The sequence below is a fragment of the Gymnoscopelus microlampas genome (genome assembly GCF_963454915.1).
Source record: "Gymnoscopelus microlampas genome assembly, chromosome: 15".
Taxonomy (NCBI): Eukaryota; Metazoa; Chordata; class Actinopteri; order Myctophiformes; family Myctophidae; genus Gymnoscopelus; species Gymnoscopelus microlampas.
The window spans coordinates 40807063-40818921 of record NC_139952.1 but is presented as its reverse complement, the minus strand read 5'-3'; the positions used below and the strand labels follow the sequence as shown (position 1 = coordinate 40818921).

The following is an 11859-nucleotide window of genomic DNA, read 5'->3' as shown; positions in this document are numbered from 1 at the left end:
AAATCTAGGAGTGAGACTTTAGTGTCATCACGTGCACGTGTGGCCAGAGCACCGTTTTTTCGCGGTTTTCCCCCTTTTATTTCCGGTTTTTATTACTTTAATTAGGTTAATTCGGTACAAAAAAATGTAGGCCTACTCCATGAAGTGTAGATGTGTGGCAAAAAGGAAATAGTCCTTGGGCCAAACCCCAAAATCTCACATATCGGTACCACCTGGGATGGCAAATTCTAGTTGGGATTTTTTTATTCCTACATCCCTAGATATTATTTTTGTATGATAGACCTTCCTGAGGCCCAGCTAAATTGGGGTTATCAGCTGCTAAAGTTACCACCCCCAATTGAAAAATGGCATTTTAGACACATGTGCATATCTTGGTATTTGGCTCACGTTCAGGACATATTACAATGTTTTATATTTTATGTTTGGTATAATTTTTAAGGGGACACTTTGAGCTTTCATTCAAGCCCTTTGGTGGTATGATAAGTACAGTGGTCACTGGAACTCTTCAAACCTTTAATAACCTTTTTTTTCTCACAATTTCCGCCTAAACCATATATTTTATTTTAGTTCTGTGGCATCAAGAAACATCAGAGACACAAAACACAACAACTGGAATACTGACATGACCCTAAGGATTCAGGAAATGTATAATTTACCCATAGTATTTCATTCTGAGGTGGTCATTTTCAGCCTTATCTTAAACAAGCACTTTTTATGAGAAATAGACCGGTCAATAGGCATATAAGAAAGGGTAGCCTACCACTAAACCTCCCTAGACATTGATACGTGTCTCGTCTATTTAATGTGACTCGTCTTGTAGCCCGCCTCTTGCGAGGGCCCCGCCGACACCTCTGGTGCTTCGGCAGACGCTGCTTGCAGCCTGCGGGCCCGACCAGGCGCGGAGGGACCACGTGCGGAGAGGCCTCGCTGGTCTGTCCTCCGCACTCCTCTGCGGCCGACCCTGTCCTAGCGAGCCCGAGACGCCCCGTCTGACCTAGTTGCCCAGCCACGGACCGCCCGAGGGCCCCCGGCGCGCTCCGGAGACTCCGTTTCTCAAACCCTGCTTGCGTCGCGTACTCCGGCGACCGACCAAACAGCTGCGCAACGGATCACGGGCGCCGATCCCCCGTAGCATGCCGTCGACCTGGCTAGGGGGCAAAGGAGGAAGTGGTGACCATCGCAGTGCGCGCCGCCGGGAGACAACCGCCGCCCGCCCCTCACGGGGTGGGCCTCGGCGGCCTCCGCGGACCGGCAACCCCACGGGTCTGCAAAAAGTGTCCTCTCTCCATGGTCTGCAGCATTTACTCTTGTGAAAGAAATGTAAATGCCCGCTTTCCATGCGATACCCATAGGCAGCATTCAAAATAATTGCCTTTTCCAAACTCTCCTGAACTTGAATGCTGCGTTAATGAAAGAATGAAAGAAATGCCCTCTGAGTAGAAATCCCTGCCGTATGTCGCATCTCTGACTTAACAACTGCAACTGAAAATTCCGCTTTGATAACCAATAATCCTACTGGATTATGTGGACACATTTATTCATGACAAGTACTGTATAAATGTTACGTCCCTAATAGGTGGTCTAGGGGATAGGGGAGGGACAATAACAAATACCCAATGTCAGATTTGAACCGGATGGATGAGTGAATTCAGTGTTTTACATTGAAGTGCATAGAGCTGACAAATAATGCCAACTTAACAAACACAGGGAAAAGGAAGGACCTAAATAAAGGAAAGACTTAACCTCATCAAAGATAAAAAAAAACTCCCTAACAACAAACAGAAATGACAATGGGTGGCACACCTCTATACTAGTGTGAATTAACAGAAACGTATCTACGTGCAGTAATGCCGGGTTACCCCGGAACTAATTAAAGCTACCCTTCCCTGTACCAACAGAAGGCTTAAATTACACAATTTAAAAGGATTAACTTGAACCAAGAGTGCAACAGGTCTGTCTCAGAGACTCAGAGGAGGTACGGCAAGGGAGAAACATGGCTTTAAGTGATTGGTGGAACGATGACTGGAGGACCAACTGGCGTTGAGAGGCGGAGTTGAATGCTGATTGAATGATGAATGACGAGTGCATGGACTGGACCTGGGAATGAATGATAGACAAGAGGACAAAAACAGGGAGATGAAAACAGAAAACGGCAGTACACGTAACAATAAACCTAGTGTTAATTTAAAATGAGACATTCCTCCATATCTGGCTAGGAATGTCAAAAGAATTTTGCCGGCGACCTAGGTCGCCACAATGATGTGCCCTTTTGGACATTTCAGCCCCTGCCCCTCTAATTATCTCTGCACGTCCCTGAATCTGAGGGCGGAACACACACGTTGCATGATGAACCGGTTTATTAATTTGATGGGAGGGCATCAGTGAGCTGTCACAAGCATCCAGCCAAGCACTATATAAATGGTGAACACAATATGAGCCGCGTCGGAGAAGCAGAATTATTCAACTCTAATAATTTACTAAGTAATTCACTCTTAGACTATCTCTAATAGGACTTCTCAAGACTATTCGCCCTCAAGCTTTGACTAGAGATCTAGGATGGTCATGGCTCAAACTAGCTGTTTCCGGCCACCAGGCAAAAGAGGGGCCTTTTGTCTAATAGTCACGGGAATGTTGGCCACCACGGTTATCCTATTCCACCTGTCTTCGAATTGGAAGAATGAGGACCTAATCCACCAAATCCACCTGTCTTCGAATTGGAAGAATGAACACCCGCCTCCGGCTCCGACAGTCCCGTTGGCCCGGCCGTGTCCGAGAGGAGCGATTGCACCGGAATTCGCTACGACAAATCTTCGCTACGACAAACCCAGCGCCCTGACTGGACGCACCGACGTTGTCGCGATGACGCCCTGGTTAGCTCCCATAGTATGGCAATCCACATTCGAACCCGCGCTGTTGGACGCCATCTACAAACCCTACAACATCACCGTAGCAGTCACCGTTTTTGCCGTTGGTGAATACATCCTATTCCTCAAGGATTTCCTGGAAACCGCAGAGAGCCACCTCTTCGTGGGATTTAAAGTCCATTATTACGTCTTTACGGATAGGCCAGAGCAAGTCCCCTCCGTTAAGATGACTACAGGACGGGAGTTGTTTGTCAGGCCGGCGCCAAACTCAGAACACTGGCAGAACATAACAGCCAGCAGGTTCAAAATCATTGCCAATTTGATCGAAACGGATCTGCGCGATGGCACCGACTACATCTACTGTTTTGACGTTGATTCGAAGTTCCATGACCGCTGGGGAACTGAAGCTCTAGGTAAGCTGGTCGCCGTGTTGCACCATAATTTCTTCGACCTAGAGCGCAGCCAGTTCATCTACGAACGCAGGCCGGAGTCTAAAGCGTTCATGTCCGCCGACGAGGGCGACTTCTACTACCCCGCGGGCGCGTACGGAGGGGATCCGGAGTCCGTCCGTCACATGCTGTCGACGTGCAGCGACAACTTTGAGCTGGACGCCCAGCAGGGCATCGAGGCAGCGTGGCAGGAAGAGAGTCATATGAACCTCTACCTTTGGCTCCACAAACCCACCAAGATTCTGTCTCCAGAGTATCAGTGGCATGACTTCCACGCCACAAAGCCACAGATCAAAATAGTCAGATTCTCTGCAGTCATCAAGGACTACCGTAAGGTACGGACAGGATGGAGCGGCGGCGCGGATTGGTAGGAAGAGAGTCATCACTGATGAAGAAAAATAAATAAATCCCAGGCTATTCAATGTCATTTGAACGGCTAGATATAAATCTATAGCCGTTCAAATGACGTTGAAACCACATCTAAGCTTAGCCTAGAGATGTTGAAAAAAAGTAAAAAACTTTCATTTTTAGACCTGTCATAAACCAGTTTTAGCCTAGACGTTCTTTAGACGTCTAATAACCTGAAAAATGCTCAGTGGGTTAAACACAGTTATAGACTATAGACGTTGTTCAGACGTCATGTAAACGCCTATTTAATTATAAGGATATTAATATACTTAAAATGTACTTAAAATACTATAAAATTAAATCCAGATGTTTAAATAACATCTAAACTTGTAGGCATTATATACCTTTAAGATCTATAAAATTATTCACAAGAAACCTATTAATGCATTTAAATGCTTTAATAGGTGTGGTTGGATACGAAATATATATTTTCTCATTTTATTTGTATTCATTGCTTTCAATAATGGAACTGTCTAACTTGACCTGAAAGGAACTACATATTCTGACAAAATTTAAGCTGTTTGGTTTGTCTGTCCGTTTGTTTGTCTGTTTTGTCTTTTTCTTTATTGTTAAGTGATTATTATTATTTATTCTTTTTTGTCTTGTCATTTGTCTTGTTATGACCTTGGGGGGAGGGTTGGGGATTTGGGGAATAAGATGTCATACATAAAGTCATATGCCTGTATTTTGTTTGCAATATATGGAAAAATAAAAACAAAGTGTTTAAAAAAAAAAAAAAAAATACATACATACCAAACCTTGTACAATCGTTTTTTAATTACTGCACCTCTTAATTGCTTTAAGCCATTACAACCCGTCATGTTAGATTTTAAGTGTTGGAAAAGTTACTCAAAACCAGTCATATATTACTTACTACACATTACTTGGTTAAAAAGTAATATCTTTAATTTACATATTACTTCCTGCCAAAAATAACCAGTTACTTATTACTTTACTTTACTTTTTTTTTCTCGTCCACAGTAATTGCATCCTTTCTCCCCAAAAGTCTGACTTTGCATTTTCAACATTAGCAGTTGTTTTTTCCTCTTTTCTGCAGCCTACTGAAAGCATCAGGAGGACTCAGTCAGGACACAAAACACATTCAAACTGAAAATAATAAAGAAATCAAAAGTGTGTGCATACAGCAGCAACCAGTTAAACAACAAAACCTCTTCATAAACTGGTATATTTAGTTGTAAACAAAATGGATTCTAACAAAATACAAAAAAAAAAGCTCCCATAGCAACACATATCATCGTGGGTTTCTGACAGAATGTAGGAGCAAATGCAAGAAAAAAAATCAATCATTCTGTATGACTGCTGAACATTTCAAAGAAAGTCAAAAGTGTGTACTTGTTTAAAAAGTAATATCTTTACTTTACATCATACTCCCTGCCAAAAGTAACCAGTTACTTATTACTTTACTTTTTTTTTCTCGGCCCCAGTAATTGCATCCTTTCTCCCCAAAAGTCTGACTTTGCATTTTCAACATTAGCAGTTGTTTTTTCCTCTTTTCTGCAGCCTACATTGTAAAATCCTCATTGTTGATTTAACTCTGAAAAGTGTTCTGTACACATGACATGATGGGTCCATTTGAATTAAATTAACACTAAGACGTTTATAAGACGTTTCATACTGTGTATGAATTCATAACTTACAGACTAAATGAAAACGATTTGACTATGAATTGAATACTGAGGACCTCAATGGAAACAAGACCGCAATTACTTTTTTTGGAAGGACCTTTTAGACAAAGTATTTTAAATGTATTTAATGTATTTTTTGCCTAATAAAATATTCAAATTCAAACACCTGGGCCCAAACTGATAATGACTCATCATGAGACACAATCTTTGAACAACTTCTGTTGTTTATTAAAGCTCCAAACAGTGGCCAATAAGGCTACATGTGCCAGAGCATTTCAATGCAATCCAAAAATATAGAAAAACTAACATTTCTATATGACTGACTGGCCATCAAAACTGAAACATCAGGAGGACTCAGTCAGGACACAAAACACATTCAAACTGAAAATAATAAAGAAATCAAAAGTGTGTGCATACAGCAGCAACCAGTTAAACAACAAAACCTCTTCATAAACTGGTATATTTAGTTGTAAACAAAATGCATTCTAATACAATACAAAAATAAAAAGGCTCCCATAGCAACACATATCATCGTGGGTTTCTGACAGAATGTAGGAGCAAATGCAAGTAAAAAATAAAATCAATCATTCTGTATGACTGCTGAAAATTTCAAAGAAAGTCAAAAGTGTGCTAACAGCTTACAGCTAGGCCTATGTACTAGGCCTACAGTTAAGTGGGCATTGGACAATATGTCCACGCACGCACGCACGCACACACACACACACGCAAATCTTTGAATGCATGTTTTTTTTAATTAACATTTTTAACTCAAATCTTTGCTTCTGGGGTATTCTACTAATGTCTAAATTCTAACAGTAAAACAAATATATAATATATAATATATATAGTATCAGTGATTCTCAAACTTTGTTTGTCAAGGACCACCCAAAATGATATGCATTTGTCTCCCCCCCCCCCCCCCCCCCCCCCCCCCCCATATCTCAAAATATTTTGTTCCAGGGACCCCCAGACACATTTCCATTTTTTCCTTCCAAAAATAGCAGATCTACAAGCTCTTAGCGCGGCACAGAGTTCTGCGCTATGAGCTTGTATATCTGCTATTTGTTGAACTAGAGTTTCGGGGGGCTACGCCCCGCTCAACCCCAGCCGCGCACGGGGCTTTGCGTTTGTTGGTCCCTCCGTGTCCCTGTGTCTGTATCCGTGTAGCTGCAGCACAGAGTGGGCAGTATAGATGGGGATTATGGCTGTTAGAGGCATGTACGCGCACGGGGCCCGCGTGGGCGTGTGTATATGGGGGTAGACAAATTGTCTAAGTAACATTTGCAAAAAGGGAAAAAAAAAAAAAAAATTGTAAGAAAGTGTAATGTAAAAGTTACAAAATGATGAAAAATAAGTAGAAGAAATAATATTTTGTATGTTTCGCGGACCACCAGGGGGTCCGCGGACCCCCTGGTGGTCCGCGCGGAAATCGTGGGATGAAAATTTCCAAAAGGGAAAAAAAAAAAAAAAAAAAAAAAATATGAAGGTGGTTGCTTGTTTTTCTGAAAGCTGGCGAATGGCAGCCCTTTCTGCAAGATGGCGGCCGCCTGGTGTTGTTGTGATTTGGTCGTGCGCACGTGCTCTCGGTTACACAGCGTTGTACTGGCGAAGTATAGTTCTCGCTTACACAGACATGTCCAGACATGTTGTAGGTCCCTCCGTGTCCCTGTCTCTGTGTCCGTGTAGCTGCAGCACAGAGTGGGCAGTAGAGATTTCTGGCGCAGGCTGTGCAAACCTGGCAACCCAGCGCATGCTGCCGCACGTTACACCAGAAATGGTGCCTGGAGAAAATGGTGACCAAAAAAAAAGTTTGGAAAAAAAGGAAAAAACCCCCGCAGCGGCTGGCTGCTGTTGTGGTGATGAGGTCGTGCGCACGGTAAACGGTACGAAGCTGCCTCCCCTTCCGTTTTGTCCGACATTTGGTGAGTAGAATTAATTATGTTGCGCGGTGGAAAAGGTGTAGTGAGCAGTGAGATGTCCCCTACGCGAGGCGTAAATTCAGCGCGGCCGCCGTGGCGAGTCAGTTGGCGACATGTGGTCTGGCGGTGCGTTGTTTATTCGATAACAGAGCTGTGGGGTGTCGACACCGAGGGTGCGGAAGTCGGTCGCCATTTATATAGTTAGATAGCCAAAGAAATCTTAAGTGACACAGATGCGTTCCCTGTCTTAATGGGTTAACAAAAAAAGACAAGTCTTAACAAAATGTTTCGACCAAATAATAACATTGGATTTGCTTCAAGGCGTTGCCCTCTTCTTCTTGTAACCCCCTCCACCACTTCTACCAGGCGCCTGCTTGAAGTGATCAGAGATGGCAGCGCTGCAGACCAGGTCCTCCATTGTCTCTAAATGTCTTCTGAACGGCTTCTGCAGTCAAAACAAGGACAAATAACTCTCAGACTGACAGTAGACATTACAGAGGTTATCTAGTATAGGCCTATGTCAGTCACACGTGTACAATGTGAATAAGCAATCAACCGCAAATAACTAGCACTGACAAAGTTATTTTTACCATTGATGACAGATAGAAGGCAGTGCTTTTGATTGACAGGAAACAGGGAGGGAGGAGGGAGAGAGAGAGAGAGAGACGACAAGTGACACGCAGCAAAGGTTGTCGGCTCGGAAATCGAACCCACAACTCACTGTCAGGCTGCATTAGAGCCAACGCCATCGTCTTTTACAAATTTGATTTTTTTTTTCTTTTTACTTGTCAACATGTGTCACCATTTCACCAATAATGAAATGTGCAAAGCAGGTGGAAAAGCATAAAAACACAAAAAGATACATTGCGTAAGAACATCTTATACAGAAAAAGGTTTTAAAAGAAGATTCAGCTTACCGTACCTTTTTTTATACTTTCCTACTTTACTTTTGTACTTTAATTCCGGACTTTTACTTGTAACAGCGTATTTCTACATTGCAGTATTGATACTTTTACTTAAGTAAAGAATGAGAGTAGGCCTACTTTTTCCACCAATTTGCTTAACGGAGGTGGGTGGAGGCTCCATCCAGGCGCATTCCTGCACCCTGCTGCGAGTTGTAACGCGTCCGAGGAATGACTGGCATTACACGTCATCCATGACCATGAATACTTAGGCCTATTATCCAATATCCAGTGATGAAAAGTACATTTACTCAAGTAGTACTGTACTTAAGTAAAATGTGGCGAAATAAATAAGCAAACAATAACCATTTACTTTCAAGCACACAACTTCTGGAGTAGTTGTGTAGGAAAGCCCTCGTTGACACAGCAGTCCTCGTTGACACAGAAGTCCTCATTGACACAGAAGTCCTCATTGACCCAGCAGTGCTCTGATGCACCTAATTAGTGATTAGTTTCAGCTGGTGTCCCTTACCCAGTCAGTTGATGCAGACCCAGCTTGTGTGCTTCACTCAGTCAGGTTTACTTTGTTTGACATGAGGAGCAGTGCTATTTCTCTGACTCTGTTTTATGTTTGTGTGTGTGTGTGTGTTCATGACTGTAAAGTGAGTGTCTTGTTGTTTGTTTAGAATATGGTGCTTTCCTTTATATGTTATTGTCATGTGCTGTTTTATATTGTGTATGTTTGATATTACCGTGACTGTACTTTCTGTGAATTGTTTGTTGATAGCTGCTAGCTGTGCAGTACCTACTGTTTATTTGAACCATGATGTTTTATGTAACAATAATATTTGATTGTTGACTGTTATATTATATGCTAAAAGTGATTTGTATTTTGTGTTTTGTAGACCGCACGTAACATCAGAAGTAAAAGCCACTGAACCAAGCTCCTCTCTTGTGAATCTTTTACCGGAATCACAGTCTATAGTGTACCAGCTCTACTCTAGCAACTGTAGAGGTCCTAGTCCTCTGTTTCAAGTTGAATATTGACTAATAAATCAAATTAATATAGGCTTGAGTGTCTTCTTGACACATTTCTTGCACAATAAAAACTGTACTATTGCACTGTCAGCTTTAGATTGGAGCATAATAAACTAGAAAAAGTACTCCTCGGAGCACAGGTCTCCGCCAGGTCAGGTAAGTTATTGTGGCTTCCTGGTGGCGCTATAATAGGCCAATGTGAAAAGGGTGCCATTTCTTCTTAGGCCTTTCTCGGCAATCGGACACGGCATTCATGATTTGAGGCATTTTGTTCCAAAAATGTGTTTTGCTAAATTAGACATGCTAGTGGCACTATAACAGGCCAATGTGAAAAGGGTGGCATGTACCGATTTGCGTGATTTTTGAACAGAATCTGAAGGAGTAAGAAAAATGTATTTTTACAAAACTCAGCCTCCTGGTGGCGCTCTAAAAGGCATATGTGAAAAATGCAGGGCAAAGGTTTTTCCTTGGCCTCTAACAAGTATGCATGCAAAGTTGCACGCAGATCGGTGCAGTTATAGCTAAAAACGTGAATCGGCCTGTTATAGCGCCACCATGAGGCTGATTTGAAACTTTTCAAGTGACATTTTGGGAATGTACGTGGAAAATTGCACGGAAAGTGCATGCTGCGTTCATGATTTGAGGCATTTTGTTCAAAATGAACCAATCCTGCAAACTTTGGAAGCCAATCTTAGCCAATCAGGATGGAATATGGAAAATTGGACAGATCCGTGTTGATCACAGAGATATTGTGTACCGATTTGCGTGTTTTTTGGAGAAAATCTGTAGGAGTAATATAAAAAAATGTGTTTTGCAAAAGTCGCCCTCAGGGTGGCACTATGACAGAATGATCTGAAAAATGTGGGGCAGAGGTTCTGCTGTGGCATCCAGGGAGTGTGTGTGCGCAGTTTCAGAGCGAACGGGCCAACGGTGGCGGAGATTAGCTGCTCGCAGACAGAAGGACGGACGGACGGACGGACACATGGAAGGACGGACGGACGGACAGGGGGCAAAACATACTCTCTCGCCATGCCCCCCCCCCCCCCCCCGTTTCTCTGAATGTGTTATTCACAGATTATGATAACCATGTCCAATTTCAGTTTGCAAAGTGGGCCTGGGGTAGAACGGGGCCTTTTGGGAAATAGTGGGCCCAGGGATAACAGAGCCATGTGCAATCTCGATGCCTTCGTGCTTAAGCGTCAAGTTAAATTATTTGATTAATGTTTCTATGACTGTTGTGTGCCTGCTGCTTACTTGATTAATGCTACCTGAATTGAATCATGACATCTCTCTCATACTCTCTTCTCCATTCACTTTATTGTCTCAACTGGTCTGAACTATTATGCACACAGTCAGCCATGTGTGTCCCTATATAGTATTCCATCACCACTCTACACTTCCTGTTTTCCTCTATGTGACCTATCTCTAAAGCCCAGTTCCACACCAACGATTTGCAACACAACTCGTTGCAACTTGCAAATCACTTGCAACAGAATCGCCAAAACTGAGGCGATCTGCAACGCTCCCAAGCCCGGTAACAGATATAAGACGTAAGTGATAAGACAACTTAAGAATAGTTTGGTTCAGACATACCAGAACTTTGAATAGTAACCTAAATACGTTTGTCCATAAAAATGTGTGGTATATATTAATTGTGAAATTAATCACTATCAGTGAATAGACCAGATCAGAATGCTTGAACGTTTCTAAACAAACGGGTATTGTGTAAGTGTCCTGTTCTTCCATAAATAAGGTTAATGAACAGTACTGCTGCCCCAATGCGATGCTGTCTGCGTTATCTACCCGGAAACCACATTTTTGATTGTGCTGACATCATATGATTCGGCCCTTTCGTCCTGCTACCTCTAACAAAAAAAATGTATTGTACATCTTCTGACTTTACACCCATTATGTTTTTGATCCTAATCTGCATGGACTGCGGGGTATAAAAACACAATTTACTCATTTATTTCCAACATAGGCTACTTATTAGTAGCTTTGTATAACATTGCGTTACAATGTGAAACGCATCATCATCATCTGGGGTCACACAAAATCGCTAGGGTGTCTTTGAAAGGCATAGTAATACAAACTGGTAGCAAAAGCAAAACGGAAAGTGATATCTACGGTCAGATCTTGTATTTCAGTATGTTTTTAATTCACAGTTGACAGTTTTACATTATTCATGGAAGCTGGCGTTGTGAGCTTGTAGATCGGCTATTTTTGGTTAAAGTTCTCCTCAGAATAGGGATGCTAGGGTTCAAGTGGTTCATGTAAAAAAAAGAAATCATATCGCGCTAAGATTTGGCGGCCCCCCTGTAGTTATTCTGAGGACCCCCTAGCCCCTAGGGGTCCTGGACCCCCTGTTGAAGAGCCGTGTTGTGGAATTTAAAAGAAAAGTAGATTAGAAAAGTGTTAATTCCTTCCTGCCAGTGAAGGTATTTACCACAGTATTGCATCAGTAAAGAATTTGGCAGCCTGCCTTCAACATTGCTCCATGCAAGCTTACTGTTTTGGTATTTATGCAAGTAAAGCCAATTAATTTTAAACCACTTTAACCATTATGTTATACTTTGGCTATTAAAAAAAACAGATATACAAGCTCATAGCGTGGCCCAGAATGCAACGCTATG

The 11859-nt window shown here is 42.4% G+C and overlaps 1 protein-coding gene across 1 annotated transcript; it reads left to right on the top strand.

Annotated features, from left to right (window-relative positions):
- The first annotated feature begins 2408 nt into the window (after window positions 1–2408).
- Window positions 2409–5599, top strand: LOC311062434 (histo-blood group ABO system transferase 2-like). The gene has a single exon (XM_084081475.1). It carries the CDS (start codon window positions 2557–2559, stop codon window positions 3682–3684), a length of 1128 nt encoding a protein of 375 aa, XP_083937601.1. The 5' UTR covers window positions 2409–2556; the 3' UTR covers window positions 3685–5599.
- The last annotated feature ends 6260 nt before the right edge of the window (window positions 5600–11859 follow it).